Source organism: Mixophyes fleayi, chromosome 4, assembly GCF_038048845.1.
Source record: "Mixophyes fleayi isolate aMixFle1 chromosome 4, aMixFle1.hap1, whole genome shotgun sequence".
NCBI classification, from domain to species: domain Eukaryota; kingdom Metazoa; phylum Chordata; class Amphibia; order Anura; family Limnodynastidae; genus Mixophyes; species Mixophyes fleayi.
The window spans coordinates 34,217,521-34,238,097 of NC_134405.1; the positions used below are offsets into that span (position 1 = coordinate 34,217,521).

General features: G+C 41.6%; 1 protein-coding gene across 1 annotated transcript in view; it reads right to left on the minus strand.

Annotated features, from left to right (window-relative positions):
* LOC142151179 (complement C3-like) overlaps positions 1 to 20,577 on the minus strand; it is a 141,174-nt gene that overhangs the window by 38,506 nt on the left and 82,091 nt on the right. Inside the window, exons 25-31 of the mRNA XM_075206545.1 lie at positions 7,823 to 7,898; positions 7,580 to 7,739; positions 7,201 to 7,299; positions 6,930 to 7,080; positions 6,014 to 6,177; positions 5,190 to 5,348; positions 1,135 to 1,194 (exon numbers count right to left, since the gene is read on the minus strand). Coding sequence (XP_075062646.1) covers positions 1,135 to 1,194; positions 5,190 to 5,348; positions 6,014 to 6,177; positions 6,930 to 7,080; positions 7,201 to 7,299; positions 7,580 to 7,739; positions 7,823 to 7,898 — 869 coding nt within the window. The remainder of the gene's footprint in view (positions 1 to 1,134; positions 1,195 to 5,189; positions 5,349 to 6,013; positions 6,178 to 6,929; positions 7,081 to 7,200; positions 7,300 to 7,579; positions 7,740 to 7,822; positions 7,899 to 20,577) is intronic.

Below are 20,577 nucleotides of genomic sequence, written 5' to 3' on the forward strand. Positions count from 1 at the left end.
TAGAACACATTAATTTTTTTCTGAAAATAACTATTTTCATTACAATACAATGTCATGGTACCCATAGCATGCCAAGTGACCATGGAATTGTGGGGAACTTAATAAAGAAAGGCTCACTTTCCAGGAGTGGCTTCACTAGAAGTACCTGGTTAGCGCTACTGCGTTCCTGAAAATTATTCTTACATGTTGGCAGCCATAAGTATTATATGGATAATATATTCTATAACAGTCATGGAAACAGTCTACCAGAGTGGCCCATCAGATAGGAACTCAACTGTCTAACATAAGAAAATATTCAGAAAAAACCTTCTACTTATGACACGTCTTCAAACTTTATAGAAAATGCTAGAGATTATATTTACTGTTACCACAATTTGTTTATCTTCATTACAACTTCAGAATATTTAATCATAAGGATTATTTTTACAACTCATTCATTACCGTAAAGGTCATTTGTGAAGCTGCAGAGCAAATGTTTGTGTTTTTACGCACATTGTGGGCCTGGCTGGCAACATAAAGATGGCATTGACCGGAGGGATAGGTTCTTGATGGGTGGAGCTGAGTAGTAGAATGGTCTGTTGTGTAAAGAAAGGACTATACTCTCCACCAGTGTACAAGACAATATTATTAGCATTTAGAGAAGCCTTCCTTACTTAACAGGGGCCACAAGAGGCTCTTTCCTCCATTAAAATAATAATTATGAGACTTGTAAGTGATTGCAGACAGTCCTTTAAAGAATTTTTTTTTACCTTTTGTCTACTTCGGAAATCTCATTTTTGCATTCAGTTTCATATTTTTTTCCACTGGGGGACTCATCAATTAGTAATTTAAGAGTATTCTTATTTGCTTATTTGATAAAATAAGCATGTCTACAATTCAGAATTGACCTTTATCAGTATAAGCATTGTCCTTGCTAGGATAGAGATTCCAATGTAAGAGTGTCCCAGTGGATGCAACAAAACAGCCTTTGTATTGTATAATATATGCTGTATATTTATAATGTTCTCTCCAATGTTTGCATGGCTATTCACTTTAGGTTCTGTACATTTATGTCTTGTGTATAAACTTTACCAATACCCCTATAAAAGTAATGCAATTGTAATGATTGAAAATATGAATTTTGCCATTTCTCACCGTTAGAGTAGCTTGCCCATTTCCTTTTGCCTTCACTACAAAATCTTTATTTATTTTGGTCTGTAAAAAAGAAGGTGAAGTTATAAGCCAGACACGAATACAATATTTATATTTAATGTTGATATTTTATAGACTATAACTACCTCTTCTCGATTACGAGAAATCACAAGTTGAATGTATGAACTTCACTTAAAACACAAGTGGCATGAGACCACCAACTTCCTATTTCAGTGAGACAGTAATATTAAATCATTACTCTCAGGCACTAGTTGGCATATTTTGTTTTTTGTTGACAAGCAAACACCACTGGTCCATGAGCAGCGGACATTCTTAGGTATACACAGGGGATGAATTATAAAATCCCTTCTTCTAGGCAAAATGAGTGTTTTGTTTTCTCTCTATATATTAAAAGTGTAATCATCGGGATCAATTAAAGGCATAAAAATGAGTCCCAAGAGTTAGATTGTCAAGAGCCTTATTAGATAAGGCAGCAGTAACCTCATAAAATATAATTATTAAAAAAAAAATGATTTCCTGAATTCTATCTAAATCAGGTAACTACCATTAAGGTCATATTTCCTGCTCAAATGTAAAGCATTGATGGAGTATAATATTTTTATTAGAGATGTGCGCAGGCCCCCCATGTTTTGGCTTTGACTTTTGGTTCTAAAATTGTCTTGTGTTCTGTTTTGGTTTTGACCAAAAAGCCTCCGGTGTTTTGGTTTTGGATCTGTAATTCATTAGGAATTGTGAAAAACAGGTATAATTATGTTCTTGTTCATACATTTCACACCTGTGAAAAATACAGGTGGAGCACTGACAGACAAGATTGGATGATCATTTTAGAAAAGAGGATAAACCAAGGTGGGCCTCATCCAGAAGTGAAATGGTGAGAGAAAAACAATAGATTTATTTGTTATTTTAAAGGATACACAGCATTGGTGATACATTGTAGAGCGGCAGTAATAAATGCTCACTAGACAGATAGTAGTGGCATCAATAGACATTTTAGACAAGATGATAGACTTAGGTGGCCTTAAAATATGGGAGACCACAAACACAATATTTTAAATGTTTTACAATGTGTATTACTTAATGTAGAGATGCAGAAATAAAAGCTCATTAGATGTATAGCAACACCATTAATAGACATTTTAGACAAGATGATTATCCTAGTTGGCCTGCACACAGAAGTTAAATGGTGGGAGATAGATCACTGAAAACAATATTTGCAACGTTAGATAGCATTTGTGACACATTGTAGAAAGGCAGTAATAGAAGCTCATTAAATGGATATCAGCTCCATCAAAATATATTTTAGACAAGAAGACAGACCAAGCTGGGCATAGCCCATAATGTAAAATAGTGCAAGATGGAATTGTACTTTGACCCTCCCATCCACCATTATGTTGTATATTAAAAAGTACATGCATATTTAAACAAACCAAGCACCTAACCAACACTTTTGTGGCTGAAGAGCTTGTTCTGTTTACTAATGGGCTTTAGGCCAACAGTGGGGATCTTCTCAATGTTGGCAACGTCATCATCCTCTTCATCATCCTCATCACTGATGTCAATATCATCATCCCACCATATTAGTTCATCCTCACTATATAACAAATTATGTTTGTAATTGGCAGCAACCTCCGTATTCCCCATACAATTTGTAGCTCATTTTGATGAAGTTCAATTTTTCTACATTTTTGGGATATAGACTTCTACAATGATTGCTCACAATGTTCCTATCTGTGCTAAACACTCTTTGACAGCACATGCTGGAGGGTGGGCAGCTTAAGTACACCATAGCTTGTTTGTACAAGGGGCTTCAAATTGCATTTTTTTCCTCCCAGACTTGAAAGGAACTGTCCGAGATGCTAATTTGCATATTATCATTAAAGCAATCCTCCAGCATTCTACTAATACAAGGTGTATCAGATTGAGGCTCTGCAGAGGGACCATTTTAGCAGAAGCTGAAACAGGGGAAATGTGAGCCGACAGCTTGTTCACAAGGAGCTGTTTACATTTTTGAAGATTTGTGTCAGTTTGAAAGAAAGACATTACATCAGACTTAATGCTAGGATCATGCATGGCTACCAATATAGTGATACAACTTCAGGGTGCTGCAAACCCTTGGGTCCTGGCAAAGCGTATAAAGAACTCAATCTACAAGGCCAATATACTGAGCAGAATAGCTTATTTTTATCTCATTCTTCAGCTTATTTAGCTCCTGTTCCTCTAGTTTGATTAGGGGGTATGACTGAGCTCAGGCTTGCAGAGTCTGAACTCACTTAATTTTTACATTGTCAAATGGTTTCAGTAGCTTCCATTAAACAGTAAGTATTCTCAACTTTGCTGGAGTTAGGTAAAATGTCCACCCTCTTCCTATCTCATTGCTTGGTGTGTGTATCTTGATGGCTTGTTGCTGTTCCTCCAGTCGCTGACACATAAAAGTGTGGAATTCCATCTGGTTACTACCTCTTGCATCAGTTGGTGTCGTGGCAGATAATATTATTTTGCAGCTGCTGCAATGTTAGAAATGTGATTACTGAATGCTAAAAATGTTGAGAAATTTTACGGACCACAGACAGCATCTCCTAAACGGACCTCTCATTTTTGATATGACATTCCTGAAGTTTTTCAACAAATTGAAATTGGTATTGCTTTTAGTGAAGCAATACAGAGAGCAGCTTGCCTGTGAATGACTTGGCATTGTTTGCTAGCGCTACTATGCTGAAAGGATGAGGATGATGATGTTATAGGCGCTGCTGCTGCAGAAAGCAATACATCTATCCAGTGGGCTTCCACAGTTATGCCATCTGTTGTTTAACCAGTACCACTTGTGCACATATCCGTAATTAAATGGATAGTCAGTACAATGACATTTTGTAGAGACTGATTTACTTTTTGTTCAACCTCCTGGTAGAAGTAGAAATGGAATTGAGATGGAATTTGGTAGCGTGGACACATGACCTCAACTTACATTCCAAAAGCTGATGCATTGAATGAGGAAATTGGATGCACATCCTGTCATGGCTTTAGTGATCTGCTGTGCAACAGGATGCTGGCTGTCGTACCTGGTTCCTCTTGCAAATGATTATTTCACAGGTAATTGTTGTTTAAAACTATCCCTACTCTTCTTGGTTCCGTTTGTATGGAAGTTTCACCCACAGCAGCAGCAGCAGCTACCCTGGAGCACAATGGTTCTTATTGGAAATCACAGATTTCATTAGCTGAGTCAGGTTGCATTTGCAAACTGGGGGCCTGATTCATTAAGGATCTTAACTTGAGAAACTTCTTATTTCAGTCTCCTGGACAAAACCATCTTACAATGCAAGGGGTGCAAATTAGTATTCTGTTTTGCACATAAGTTAAATACTGACTGTTTTTTCATGTAGCACACAAACATCAACCTTAAATGTCAGTGTACAAATAAGCTATCAAGTATTTGTGTGCTACATGAAAAAAAAGTCAGTATTTAACTTATGTGCAAAACAGAAAACTAATTTGTACCCCTTGTATTGTAACATGGTTTTGTCCAGGAGACTGAAATAAGAAGTTTCTTAAGTTAAGATCCTTAGTGAGTCAGGCCCTGGATGCTGAACTATGAACAAATAATGAGGATGTTGATGATGAAGGTGTTGATGGTGAAGATTTCATGAGGTATCTACACTGCATAGTAAAACCTCACAATTTTTTTGTACCAAGGGGTATATTTATTAAGACTTCTAAAAAGAAAAAGTGGAGGTGTTGCACAAAGCAGCCAATCAAATTATAGCTATTATTTATCTATTGCATTAAGTAAATCTAACCTCGAATGTTATTATTGGTATTTGATCATATTCTCTAAACTATAAACACTCTTGAAAATATTTGTATCACAGTATTAATGATAGGAATAATTCAGAGAAACATTGGATCAGCCAATAAATTTGCTGCCACCACCATTGTGTGTAGGAGTGAGGTCAGACAGAGTCACCTAGCGTGTGTAGACATTGCTTTCAATACAATCATATTTTATGTGACACAAATCTCCATGCAGCATATTCAGTTCTCACCTCATCAGAACGAGCCTGTAGGGCATTCTCTAGACTGATGCGGTAATTTTTTATGTCATTTCTCTCAGGTAAGTATAATGAAACATCCATATTCCACACCTTGAGGTTCTTGTTTTTTGACTGATACTCAGCCAGTGCCTGGAAGAGCATGATGGTAGCCTAGAGAGATTCAGAATAAAAATATAATTTTGATTGCCTTGAAAGATTAGACATGAAAAACGTGTCTAGAACATGAAAAGGAATCTTATTGAGATAGACAGCATAGTGGAACTGTGATTAGTATGATTGCTTCACAGGACTGGGGTCATGACCAGGGCCCTATCTATGTGGAATTTGTATGCTCTCCCCATGTTTGCGAAGGATTCCTCCACATGTTCCTGTTTCCACCCACATACCAGAAACACATCGGTAGTTTAATTATCTTCTGACAAAATGGACCTCAAAGTGTGTGGTAGGGAATTTGGACTGTAAACCCCAATGTGACAAGGACCAGGGGCAGGCTGTGCTGGGGGGCAGGGGGGCATCTGCCCCCTGGGCCAGTCCCTTAGTGGGCTATTTTGAGCTGAGTCACTCGGCCACCTGCATTTTTTTTCCCTTTAAAATAGGCTGCTAAGTCGAGTCTTGCCCCCTAGGCTAAACTTTTCCAGCCCTCCCCTGTGATTGATAACATATACTCTATACAGCACTGTGTATGATTGGTGCTATATAAATAAAATACTAATATTAAAGATATTTTGAAATCCTTGAGAAAACAGACATGAGAAAATTGGCTAGAACAGCAAGGGAAGACGCAATGTAAGATGAAAGTTTTCGCTATCACTCACTTGTGTTGATCCATATTTCTCGCCATAAAATTGCTGCTCACTGAGCCAGACTGCTATAGGGACTGTCAGTTCATAATCTTCCAGGTATAGGAGGGTTAGGAGAGCATAAGATGTGGCCTCCAAAGAGATAAGTTTGGAGCCTTGTACATCCCAATGAGTTTTGTCTGGACAAGACAGAGAGAAATGGTATATTGGCAATGGAGATACATTTCAATAAATTATGACACAATTGGTACCTGACTCCTACCTCCCTGGCACTATTAAAGTGGTTGTCCACTTATAGACAACTCCTGATATTTTTTCATTTTTCATCTACCTTGTAGACCTTTACTTTGATCCCACTGTTGCCTGTATAATATTGATTCAGACACAATGGAGCTTGCAGAGGTCAGAGTTGTCAGCATGACTTGAATAGAAATGTAAAATCTATGGATCTTTGGTCTGATTTGGCAGGAGTAATGGCCAATCTGACCAGCTGAAGCATACATTGCTAACGCCCATTCTAATTACTTGAATTGGGTTGGTAAAGTCCAAAGGACTGAAACTCTCTACTCTGCTTTCTTACAGACACAGGAGACTTGAAATCAAATGCAGGAAACAGTGGCGTCCTCAAAAGAATGGACTACACGAGAGCAATATGTGTTTCCAAAAAATAACTTCCCCTTTAACTTTCACATTATGTAAAATTTACAACCTGTGAGGATTATTTCCTTTAATACCCATAACTCAGATACTGTACTTAGAGTTGTAGGGTAATTCAGCCAATATAACCCATTCAAGCTAAACCCAATTTTTTGCTTTTTTTACAGAAATTTGACTGTCTAGGTATGGCACCATTGATTTCAGGTGTATTGAATCCCATAACACATCCAAAAATAGCTCTTAGAAAATCCTCTACTTGCACCTGGTTCATTACCTGTTGCTGAAGAAAGTAATTTATTTGAATTCTGCAATTTCCCAGCCAGAGCAAGTGCGTATGAGGTGATAGCAATGGAATGTGGTTGGCTCAGAGAGTGATACCGTTCTGATAGGAAGTTTGTAGTCTTAACAATGCTGTGCTGCAGATTCTAAAGATCAAGTAATGAGATGTAAGTGACAAAAAGCAGTTACTCTTATTTAGTTGTAATAATTAGATTATTACATTTCACTTAAAAATAGATTGTCAGCTCTTTGTACCAGGAACTTACATTGACATGAGCATTACAGATTTTCTGACTCTCCAGTAAAGCAATGAGAACAAAAGAAGTGATGGCGATGTCTGGATCTGATGATCTCCCGAGACCACCCTGTGTGACAGAGAACAGTGATTTATCTATATGACATGTAAGGATTCCATAGGTCCATGTTTTCGTGAGACTGTTCTGGGTATTATGAATATGAACACACCTGGAATTCATATATATGGAGCTCACATTTTACTTGGATAAATATTACTGTAATGATCCTATGTCTAGTGTAGGTTGGAATCCTTTACACCTAGATGTCCACCATCTGGCTGCACTTAGCTATAATTAGTGGTGGCCTGTCTCCATGGTCTGCTGGAGCCCTATTGTATGATGCTCTTACCTTCATGTACTGACCACTAATGGGAATATTCTCTTGGAACATCCCATCTGGCTTTTGCTTCTCTAGGAGAAGCCACTTGATGGAACCACACAGAATATTTTTGTCAATATCGGTCACATCATTGGCCATAGCAAAGACTTTGGCAACATAAGCCGTGAGCCTGAAGGAAAACAATAGAAGGGTAAATAAAGTGAGGAAATTTTGCAGAATTATTGTTGTGCTTAGATGGAGAGGAGCAGTTACCAGGTGCCGGAGTTAGTCCCAGGGAAAGCTCCATATGAGCCGTCGTTGCTGCGATGTCTGAGTTGATTGACATAACCTACAATGAAAGAGAGAAGATAGAGCATATTACAGCAATTATAAAAGTCTACTATTGAAAATAAAGCTTATTTGTTGAGTACATGCAAATAACAAAGGCATCAATATCAAAAGGTGCTTCTTACTGGACTGGAAGAGAGGAGGTTTCTCTATAAGTATAGAATTGTGTTTTTCACTGTAAGAGTGGTCCTGCTTTGGAACTTCTCACTAAGGAAACTGGTAATGTGTGATTCAGTAATTACATCTAATTATAGATGGATCGAATGCATTACTTACAAGATATGGCATCTATAATTAGCATATGATATAAAGGAAGTGAATAATGGAGGGGTTAATCTGATTTAATTAAAAGGCTAAAAATTTGCTTTACTGGCAGTGATCTGGCACTAGGGTACAAGTAGAAGAGAGATTGTGGCTTACTTGGTGCAAAGAGTGATGATATCCTGTAACACACAGCACAATAATAAAAATAGGCCCATCAAAACAATGGGAAAAATATATTAAGCATAAAGCACCAGTAACTTGTCAGTCAAACCGAAGGAAAGTGCCCAAAAATTCCTTAATGTAACAAATAAAAGGTGGCACCAATTTAGGTGTATATAATAAACACATAAATAATAAATTAAATCACTCTGGAACGTTTTGATATGTATAAAAAGCACCAATGCATACTCTGTAATCCGTGCTGTTAGGCAAAACTCATAAACCAAGAAGTGTCTTAAAATCTAGTGAAATAATGTTTTGAGAACATATCATTGCTCTTGCAAGATAATGGTTATCACATTGAACTACAATGGCTGAAGTGGAGAAACAAATAGGAAAGCCAATATCTTCTTTCAGAAATTATACCAGATGTACAAGAGAGTCCCCTTTAGACGAACGAAAGTAAATAGTGACAGTGCTGCTTCGTAGTGTGCACTGACCTTGAAGAGTTAACATGAGGTTTTTTGCTGGCCAATGGGGATGAGGGGAGGTCCTTTGTGGTTGGTAGAGGGGAGGCACTCATTTTGATCAGTCACTCGTCTTGGAAAATCCAGGAGGGAAGGCCACGTCGAGCCAGATAGGAATATAAGTTTATTTTCTGTATACTTTTTCCTTTCATTCCTTTCTCGTTTCTGATAACTTATTTCCCTGTTTTTCCTTATATCTTTTCTTGTTTTCCCCCTTTTTTTCTATTGTTTTTCCTCTCCCTCATTTTCTCTTTTCTTTCTTTCTTTCCTTCCTCTCTCCGTTTTCATTCATCCATTTTACCCCCCTGCTCCCCTCCCCTCAATTCCTTGTTCCCCGCTAACATGCCCCGTCCAAAGAGGGTAGTGTCCAGGCCAGCCCGCCTCCGCTCCCCATCTCCCGGCGTGTCTCGACGCCATTTTGGAGATACGAGCGCGGGGCCTGGTTTGAGCAGCAGCGGCGGGGGAAGCATAGGTTCTGGGCTAGGGTCGGGGGTGGGGGGCGATTTACCTCCCCTGAGAGCCTCCAGAGTGAGGAGGGGACGCGGGCGCGGCTCGGCGGTTCAGACTGAACCTCCGGCGGGCCTGCGCAGGCGCAGAGCCCGGGCTCCAGCAAGGGAGAGTGCTCCCTGCGCTGGAGTCAGACTTTCAGTTGGGGGGGAATCCAACACATTAGCGCAGCGGCAAGCGCGCGCTAATGAAGGTCAGGCAGCAGAAGGGGGGGCGCAAACACCCCCTCCCCATCGCTACAATCTACACAGGGACAGAAGTGACGGGAGTAGGCCACCAGGGGGAGCCAGTGAGGTTTCTCACAGTAGCGCAGGGCTAGTCCTGCCATTAACCCCTCCTGTGCTGCATCCACATAGGAGGGAAAGGGAAGTAGTCAGCCAGCCCCACCAACTTTATTTTCCCCCTAGCCCATTCCTGGACAATAGCGTCAGGGGATCAGCAGGGGGTGTCAGTGCTCAGGCTCCGACGTCATCGGTACGCAGGTCACTGTACCCTCAGGCGTTAGGCTTTAAGGTCATAGACACGTGGATGGACCTCATGAGGCCAAGCAGTCAACGGCAGGGGGTCTCTCAAGGGATGAGGTTTCCTGGGGCGGGGAGGGCGCAACAAACCCTCCCCGGCAAAGGAAAGTGTTTCGCGTTCAATTCAGGGACGTGCCAGAGGGGTACAGCGTGCAGATTCCGCCACTCCTGTTCAATGTGTAGCGGTTTCCATCCCGCATCAGAGTGCATTAGAACCAGACCTGGGGGTGGGTGTGGACGCGGGGCTGCTACAACAGCTCAGGGTCAAGGCCAAATCCCCAATTAAGCTTGAGCAATTAGATAAGTGGCTGTCGCTGTATAGCGACGCCGAGGCTGCAGCCATAATTAAGGAAGGTTTCCATTTTGGCTTCCGTATTCCTATCCTGAAAAAATTAGATTTACCATGGCCCCATAACCTGAAATCAGCTGTTATATTCCCAGAAATCCTGGATGAGAAAATCGCCAAGGAAGTCCGGTTAGGCCGGATGTTAGGCCCCTTTTTGAACGTACCAATTCCCAATTTGGTTGTGTCCCCTGTTGGTGTGGTGCCCAAAAAAGCAAAAGGGAAGTTTCGACTCATTCAACACCTGTCTTACCCATTAGGCGAGTCAGTAAATGACGCCATAGACCCAGCAGTCAGTGCGGTTCAATATTAGTCATTTGAGTATGCCCTTGCCCTAGTTCAGGAGTATGGGGAAGGGGCCCTGATGGCCAAGATTGACATTGAGTCAGCTTTTCGTCTGTTGTCGCTCCATCCTGAATCGTTTCAGTTTATGGGTTTTAGACACCGCGGCGGGTTTTATGTCGACCGCTGCCTACCCATGGGCTGCTCGATTTCATGTGCCCTTTTTGAGAAGTTTAGCAGCTTCCTTCACTGGTGCATTCAGACTGGGACCGGCCACAGGGGGATCGCTCCCTACCTAGATGATTTCCTGATTATTGGCCCAGACAAGTCCAGCCGTTGTTTAGATGTGCTTAAATCAGCACAGGCATTGTTTACGGTGATGGGAGTTACCATCGCCAGTGATAAGACAGAAGGGCCTACCCATTGTTTAGCCTTTTTGGGCATTGAGATCGACTCAGAAGTGGGTTGTTGTAGACTCCCGGAGGATAAGTTGAAAAAAATGGAAGAGGCAATTGGGGTCACACTTAGATCACCCTCTATGTCACTAAAGAAAGTTCAGTCACTACTAGGGCTTTTTAACTTTGCTGCAGAGTAATTCCAATGGGTAGGGTTTTTTGTCGTAAATTGCAAAGAGCCATAGTGGGTAAGAGTAAACCCCATTCAGCAGTCCGGCTGTCACAGGAAATTAAAGATGATCTCCACGTTTGGCGAATGTTTCTAAAGAATTTTAATGGTAAAAGGATTTGGCCCACCCCCCCGGTAAACAACACTACCCTTGAGCTGTTCACGGATGCCTCGGGGGCACAGGGTTTTGGAGCTTACCTGGGTGGTCAATGGTGTGCAGAGGCCTGGCCAGAGTCTTGGCATAGAAGCGGATGGGTTAAGAATTTGGTTGTGTTGGAACTATTCCCGATTGTGGTGGCCATTGAGCTATGGCCGGTTGCCCTTCGGGGCAACCACGTTGTTTTTTGGTGTGATAATCTGGGGGTAGTACAGTCTGTCAATAACCAGAGCGCATCCTCCCCGCAGGCAATAGCCTAGCTGCGCCATCTTATACTTCGATGCCTGGAACACGAGATAACATTTAATGCACGTCATGTACCTGGGGTTAACAACGAAATAGCGGATGCCCTGTTCCGTTTTCAATGGAGGAGATTTTGGGAACTGGCCCCTCAGGCACATAGCATAGGCATTCCCTGTCCCCCTTATGTTTGGCAGATCATCACGCCGGCATAAGAGGCCTAGCAGAACGCGGTCTAGCACAGTCAACGTTGCGAATTTATCGGGCAACGTGGCAGCAGTGGGTCCAGTTCAGTGCCACCAAAGACAAGTCGGAGTCAGCACAGCAGGAGGCGGTAATGGAGTTCATGTGGTTGAAGTATTGCAAAAGGAAGCGTCTAGGGCTAGTATGTCATCTTCACTAGCGGGTATTTCGTTTATGTTGCGGCTGAATGGCACGGTAGACATAACTAGAGGTTTTTTAATATCTAAGGCTCTCAAAGGTTGGGCAAAGGAGAGACCGCTCAAAGCTGACACACGTCAACCCATTACCACGCAGATTTTATCACAATTGTTGCAGATGTTAGTTGAGGTAGCGTGGGACGAATACGAGGTCCTGTTGTTTCGGACTGCATTCAGCTTAGCATTTTTTGGGGCTTTCAGGGTGTCGGAGCTAGTGGGTCTGGCTTCAGGTCAGGGTCTTACAGGATTGCTTATGGAAAACATGGTCATACGTGGCGATCATCTGAGCTGTAAGATTGCCAGCTCAAAAAACGGATCAAAAAGGAAGAGGTTGCTGGGTAAATTTGTAGGCCCAAAATGATAAAGAGTTATGTCCAGTCGAGTTAGCTACCCAATTTAGTTTAATCAGGCCCTGTAATTCAATTTTCCTGATCCATAGAAACAAATCACAGCTGACAAGATATCAATTCAATGCTGTTTTGAAACAAGCGATTAAGTTGCTAGGTTTTAACCCTTCCCGTTTCAGCTCACATTCATTTAGAATTGGTGCAGCCACCACCGCGGCTTTGTCAGGGGCTTCAGTGGACGCTATTAAATCACTAGGGAGATGGAAATCTGCGGCTTACCAAAGTTATATTAGGCCTAATGTTTAAAGTTGATATTTGTAAATGTGAAGATTGTGTTCTTTTACCTTATCTTTTCACTTCCTGGTTCTCATTTATAGTTGTTTTGTTCACTGTCAAAATAGTTCGGTACTTGTTCTTCATTACATTTTGTTTGGTCCCCTATCCCCTATCCTGTTACTCAAGACTTATCTGCTCGTCGCGTTGAGCGAGGGTGCGAAGGGCTTTCTCCCGTGTTTTTTTTTTCTCCAGAGGCCTGATCAGTGGTGTGCCTCTGGGGTTTGATCGGGTTTCACCTTCGTGTGAGTAACTTACCCTTACCCATACCCATTCACCCCCGTTTCCTTTCCTTTAGCAGCTATGCTCCATGCCTGTCTGACGGGCTGCCTTTGTCAATTTACTATGTGCACCTTTGTGCTGTATGTGATGATCCGGTAAGGTTTGCAGTATTTAACACTTTTCTCTTTTTTAGATGCTGTGGTTAATGCGAGAGATATCTGGATCATTGGGCACTCCTACATTTTCTGGGCAGCTAATCAGACAGAGGGCCAGATGAGTTTTTCCAGGATAGGAAATATCCGAGTTTATTGGTTAGGTAGGCGGGGCTTAGTAAGGGAATGTTTTTTGCCCTGGTTAAAACAGCTGATAGAATGATGGGGAGTCCCCGGCATATTAGTTATTCACCTTGGGGGTAACGACCTGGGTAAGGGTAAGTCCCTGGAGCTGATTATAAAAATAAGAGAAGACCTGCACTACATTAATAAGACGTGGCCATCAATTGTTTTGGGCTGGTCAGTTATGATCCCGAGGCTGTCATGGTGATCACAGATCCCATTAAAAAAGATTCTAGTAATGGTGCGGAAACTTAATAGCGCACTTAGGAAGGTCATCAGGTCCCTCGGCGGTTTTGTGGTAGATCACCCTGAAATAACAGTAGATAAAGGGGATCTTTATAGGAGAGACGGGGTGCACCTCTCGGACGAGGGGTTGCGTATTTTTATGGAGAGCATTTGTTTGGAGGTGAGGAGAGTGCTCGGTTTGGTTGGTGGCAGGCTGCTTGGCCCCTAGGGCCAGCAGTGTGGGAGGAGGGCACTGCGATCAGCGGCTGATATATACGGCTCTATCGTGATTGGTCGCAGGTATCTGTCCGCTTACAAGGCAATCGGTTACTCTTGTCCCTTCCGTGGGGAGGGGCCTCGCCCGCCTCAGTGAGGGAGGGGGAGTGAGTAGTAAGGTGAGTGCAGTTTACTCTTCGCCAGGTTAGGGCCGGCCAAGCAGTGTGGTTATGAGAGAAGTGGGTGGACTTAAGGCTATATTGCCATGTCCATGCTTGGTTAGGTATCGCTGGAGCTGATTCTCAGTGCCCTTTCTCCGCCACCAGGTTACAGTTAGGGTATAATAAAATAATTTTTTAGTGCCACTTTACTCAAGTCTCCGTGTCGTTATTTTATATAAGTTTGGTTATGTTTACTTAAGGTATGGTGTTGAACGGAGGGCATACACAGTGAACTATTTAGCAAGTAGCTGCACTTCTACTTATAGTGCTTTGAGGTACCATTAATCTAACGCAATCAACCAAAAATGTATTTACTGCAAAGGGTTAACAGATGATAAGTGCTACTCCTTACTTCTTGTTCAAGCCAAATGCAGTAAAATAGTAATACTCGGAACCATACCCATCATGAGACAAAGTGAAAATCTTTTCTCATGGAGCAGAATTATATAGCTGACAAAGAAAAGGTTCTCATCTCTGTGTGGAGTTTGTATGTTCTCCCTGTGTTTGTGTGGGTTTCCTCTGTGTGTCCCGCTTTCCTTCCACAATCAAAAAACATACTGTTATGTCAATTTACTGGTACCAAAATTGACTCTAGTGTGTGCATGTGTGCATGTGTGTGTGCATGTGTGTGTGCGTGTGTGTGTGCGTGTGTGTGTGCGTGTGTGTGGTAGAGAATGTAGAATGTAGGCTGCAACAATGTTTTTGAAGGAAAAAATACGGAAGAAAAATGGGCTGTCTTTAAAATGTTGTTGGAAACATACACGTATAAGATCATTCCTATGGGAAATAAATGTAAAAGAATTAAGTCTAAACCAATGTGGCTAAATAAAAAGGTAAGGGAAGAAATGCAAAGGAAGAAGCGTGCATTTAAATGGTTTAAGTCTGAAGGGTCTGAGGAATCCTTCCGTAGGTACAAGGAATGTAATAAAACATGCAAAAAGGAAATTAGTATATAAATGGCAAAAGGATTAAAAAAGATAATATAGGACCCCTAAGAAGTGAGATGAGTGAATTGATAAATGATACTAAGGAAAAAGCAGAGGTATTAAACACTTTCTTTTCTTCGGTATTTACTAGAGAGGGACAAATGTTAGGAGTAATACATAAAAATGGAAATGAAACCATACCATTAATTAATACTTGGTTGTCAGAGGAAGAAGTCCAAAGGCGACTGACGAATATTAAGATAAATATCCCTATTTAAGGGATAATATCGGGACTGTAACCAATAAAAACAATCTGATATTCGAGGCTGATATTATGAACATACTCTAAGACCTTTGATTGTTGGAATTTGCTAATACAAGCTCATTATTATAATTCCTATACTTCACTCTTTTCATTTATTTCATTAGCTCTAGGAATTTATTTGATATCTACCATCAGTTGTATTTATATGAATGGTAAAAAATACTCTGGGACTTTATTTGTGCATGTATGACCGACTAATGGACAAAGTATGTCCTACTAATGATAGCTGAAATATCCTAACAAAGTCTAAACTATAAGTATGAACTTCTGATCTTTTATTGAATTTGACATCTGAAGTCAACACAGATTGCATTAATTTCGGATGGTGAGATATATATGTATTTTATCTCACTATCATAAAACTCCCGCATTATACTAATTCATTCATTTATTTTGTATATATCAGCCTGTCACAGACTCTGAAATTTTAATATTTCGCTTTTTAACCAATTGTCTTTAATGCATACCAATAAAACACTTGTTTTATTTTTATTTTTATTTTTTTATTTTATTTTATGTTTTTGTTTTATGTGTGGTGTCCATTCAAAATCTCTATCCACCTTTATAAATTCTTGAATTTATGTGGAATGTCCCTTTACTATTAGATCTAACAGCTGTTCATCTAGTGTGCCTTCCACTTTAGTAGTACTTTCTTCCTTTATTTCTATTGCAATTCATTACTACTGGAAGTAGCACCTAGTATAATCATTTTTGTATCACTCATAACAACCAACATCTTGCTATTACCCTTGTGTATCCTACAATATGCTGTAATATAATAGAAAAATTTCTTGTGCGGGAGACAATGTATAGTACTTATGCCTTAATAGAGCGGCTGAGGCTTGAGAGTTGCTGATGATGATACAACAGTCAAGCCTACATAGTCTGTCTGCTCAATGTACCTGCACCGTCTGTTTCTACATCAGTGTCATCACCAAACACCACCACCCCCCACTAGTGTTCGGGACTCAGCAAAATATGCCACCTGCAACTCAACCTAGATGCCAAAGTCCACATATCTTCACGCAAGAAGTTTATGGTAAGTTTGGCAGCAAACTTAAGTCCACCTTTATGGAATGTTTTCCTAATATATTCTTAAATGCTTTAAAATTTTTAACATTATTGGTCAATGAACTCTGCACAAGGATACCCTGTTGCTGTTGCTAAGTCCCTCTTGGACAATTACATTAAATATTTTAATGGATCTTGGGTTTGATACTTCTCTTATGGACCCAAAGGGTCCACTGTGTAAGGAGTCCTTATCAAACCTGCTTTGTTGGTTAGATATTATCGATTGTATTTTTACAATTATTTTATTGCTGATAATATTTATTATTTACAGGCGATTGGAACAGCATTGGGAACCAGGCTTATTCCTAGTCATTATAACCTCCATATGGGTGACTTTGAGTCCCTATATATCTGGAGGAGAATATTTAGGACAAACCAGATTCTTTATGGTCACTACATTGATTTTTTTATTTATTATTTGGGATGCTTATGAGATTCCGAACAGAGGTTTGTTTTATTTCTTAACACTGATCATATCAATTTACATTTTACCCACAGTTACAGTAAAATCTCCACTGATTTCCTGGATGTGACCCTGTAAGTACAGGACTTATCTGTTACAACTAGAGATGCTCACTGACCCCCGTGTTTTGGTTTTGTTTTTGGATTTGGATATGGATTACCGTCGTGTTTTGGCTTTGGTTTTGGTTTTGCCAAACCACCATTGCTTGTTTTGGTTTTGGTTTTGGTTTTGTTTGGTTTTGCTATTTTGTTCAAAAATCAATGTTTTTGGGCATAAACTAACCAAATTTAGTGCTCCACCTGTTTCTTGGATAAGTAATGTAATTGTAAAGCTAATAATTCATCAAAAAAACAGTTTAATTCCTGGTAGGCCATCATTAATTCTACACACAAACCAGATTGTCTTCCTCTCCATCTATGCATATTGGCAATGCAGCCATCAACTTTGGGTGTATATTACACCCTACACTTATAGTTAAATATATAAAGAAATGGACAAAGGCAGTTTGGTTTCTGTCTCTCTAGGCCCCCCTCCACTGGTAGAAAATAGTAAAAAATGCAGGCGTTATAGACTGTACAATATTAATTTAAATGGACAAAGCCAGTTTGGGGTCAGTCTGTGTATGACACCCTACCCATAATGAGAAATTGCCAAAACAGCAGCCTTTTAAGACGGTACGTGATATGGAAATGCCCCAAGTCCCTTTCCCCTTTAGGGGGAGATTGCACCCTACACTTAAATAGAAAGTTTTAAAAACATGTTATCGTCATCATCTTCAGCTTCATCCTCACCCTCATCAGTGTGTACATCATCATCACAGACTATCAATTCATCGCCGCTTGAATACGCCATTAGAGAACAGTCAGTGCTTGGATGTCTTTGATGGTGAAGGCCTTCCTCGTGGAAGATGTAGTTCATTTTTATAAACATCATTTTCTCCACATTTTTGGGAAGTAACCTTCTACGGCGATCATTGACTAAGTTCCGGGCTGTGCTGAACACTCGTTCAGAGTACACACTGGAGAGTGTGCAGCTTAGGTATTGCAAAGCAAGTTTGTACATGGGTTTCCAAATGGCCTGCTTTTCTACCCAGTAAGGAAAGGGACTGTCTGACATTCCCATATCAATTACCTCTTGATAATAATCCTCCACCATCTTTTGCATGTTAATACTCATATTGGATGGAGTTATAGGCAAGGTCACACATTTTTTGGAAAAATCCTTCAAACCAGCCCAGATGTTAAACTGTTCTGGTCTGCCCCCTGCGTCTTCCCTGCTTCTTTATGGGGAATTTAATTTTTTACGAGCAGCAGCTGCTTGAGAAAGTGAAGGAGGACACGTCATCAAGCCAAGGCCCAGTTCAGCGGCCAACTTGCTGAGCAATAGCTCCTCGCAAAAGTTCACATCTCGCTCATTTACAAGTAAAGACTCAGTTTAGGTCTTAAACCTTGGATCAAGCACAGTGGCCAAAACATAGTGATCTGAGTTCAAGATCTTAATAACTCGAGGATCATTGTGAAGCGAATTAAGTACTTGATCAACAAGGACAACATACTTTGCGAAATTGCTTGCTTTCATCTCCTCCTTCAGTTTCTCAAGCTACTCTTCCAATAGTCTAATTAAAGGAATGACTTGGCTCAAGCTAGCAGAGTCTGCACTCACTTCACACGTCACAACTTCAAATGGTTTCAGCACCTTGCACAGCACTGAAAGGATTCCCCACTGTGCAAGAGTGAAATACATCCCCCCTCCTTTCCCAATGTCATGGCTTGTGCAATACGCTTGGATGGCTTTGCGCTGTTCCTCCATCCTCTGAAGCATGTACAGGGTGGAATTCCACCTAGTCACCACCTCTTGCTTAAGTTGGTGGCAGGGCAAGTTAAACTGGTCTTGAAGCTGCTGCAATCTCCTACATGCTCTGGCAGAATGCCTGAAATGGCCTGAAATTTTACAGGCCACCGAAAGCATTTCCTGCACCTCACAATTATTTCGTAGGAATCTCTGCACCAGCAAGTTGATGGTGTGAGCAAAACAGGGAATGTGCTGGAAATCACCCAGCTGTAATGCTCACACTATATTGTTGGCGTTATCAGAAATGATATATCCTGGGGAGAGTCCAAGTGGTATAAGCCATGTATCAATCACATCTCTTAGTTTGCGTAACAAATTGTTAGCTGTGTGCCTGTCACGGGCACTAGGAGTTTTTGCCCAGGATATCACCAGATGATGGACTTACCAGAGTAATGTAGCTAGTACTATGGTTCTCTGGTAGCAGGGTGACAACGGAACAGGAGAAACAGCAGATGGTGAGAGAATGCTCGAGGAAAGTCTATGACTAGCAGCAACTGGTAATGAGTAGATGAATGTACACGAGGAACCAGATGGACAAGGAAACGTGAGGAAAGTCAGTGGTCTGCGTATAGCAAGTTGTACCACTGCTATAGTGAGGAGGTATGTCCAGGAGTAGCGAGGAGGTAGTGAGAGTCAGCGGTCTGCGTACAGCAAGTTGTACCGCTGTCTATAGTGAAGGAATGGAATCCAGGTGAAAGTAGGTAACGGGGAAGTCAGTGGTCTGCGTATAGCAAGTTGTACCACTGCTTATGTGAGAGGATACTTGAAACTGGTGCTATATATATGTGAGGAGGGGCACGAGGAGATGAATGTAAAGCAGAGTATACACGGGGCACACAGAACTGGATCCCACGATGATATCCACAATACAACGATAACTGACAAGCACTGCTTGAAGTATACAAAGTCACAATAGCTATCCAGGCAATAGGAAACAAAGTCAATGGTAACAATAGCTTCAGTGGAAAGGAGGCTCCGGAGGAGAACACAACTCAGTCCAGATGGATATGCAATACAAAAGCAAAGTCAATGGAAAGTATGCATACCGCGGTTCAGGAGAGCAGGCTGTCAGAGAGACGTGCAGGGATACCTGAACGGCTGAAGGCCGGCAGGAGGAGAGACCACTGGAGGGTGGAAGCGGTAATCAGGTTGGTGCAGCGCACGGCAGGTAATCCAGAATCAACGAAGCAATACTCAGGAACCAGTAGTAAGTGGAACTGAAAACATGAAGAACACGGGAGAGTTGAGGCTGTCTGGTATCCAGTAGTAGTGGTGGAGGTAGCGGAGAGAAGGCACGCTGAACACGGGAGAGTAGAGGCGGTCTGGAACCCTGTAGTAGTAACGGAGGCAGCGGAGAGCTGACACGAGAAACACTGAAGCGTTGAGACGATCAGAACTCTGTAGTAGTAACGGAGGCAGCGGAGAGCTGACACGATAAACCCAGGAGAGTTGAGACGATCAGGAACTCTGTAGTAGTAACGGAGGCAGCGGTTAGGAATCAGCTGAGTGCAGGCACGATGAACACAGGAGAGTTGAAACGAACAGGAGTCCGGTAGTAATAGCAGATAGGAATCAGCTGAGTGCAGGCACGATGAACACAGGAGAGTTGAAGTGGTCTGGAAACCACAATAGCAGTAAACAGGAATCAGCAGGAGCCGAATACACGAGGAACACAGGAACACCTTCAGAGGCTCATGGGGAATGAGACTCCAAGATCAGGCAACCAGGTAATGATCACAGGTGGTTTAAATAGGGAGGGTTGCCTGATCATCCAATCAATTAAAAGCAAAAGGTACTGAAGGTTTGATAAGGGCTGCACATGCGCAGGCCCCTTAGGATGGCGGACGGCCACGGTTCCTGAACACACGGGAAATGGCACTCACAGTCCGGTGAGTGACAATGCCTGTTAGTGAAGCCGGTGATACAAAGAGTGGCCTGCCTGTGACAAATGTTACATAGGGGTGTACATGCTGCTGCTGTTCTTGCTGGTGAAGGTGAATGACCAACCCAGTGGGCTGTCACAGTCATATATTCTTTGGTTTGACCACTTCCACTTGTCCACATATCTGTGGTTAAGTGGA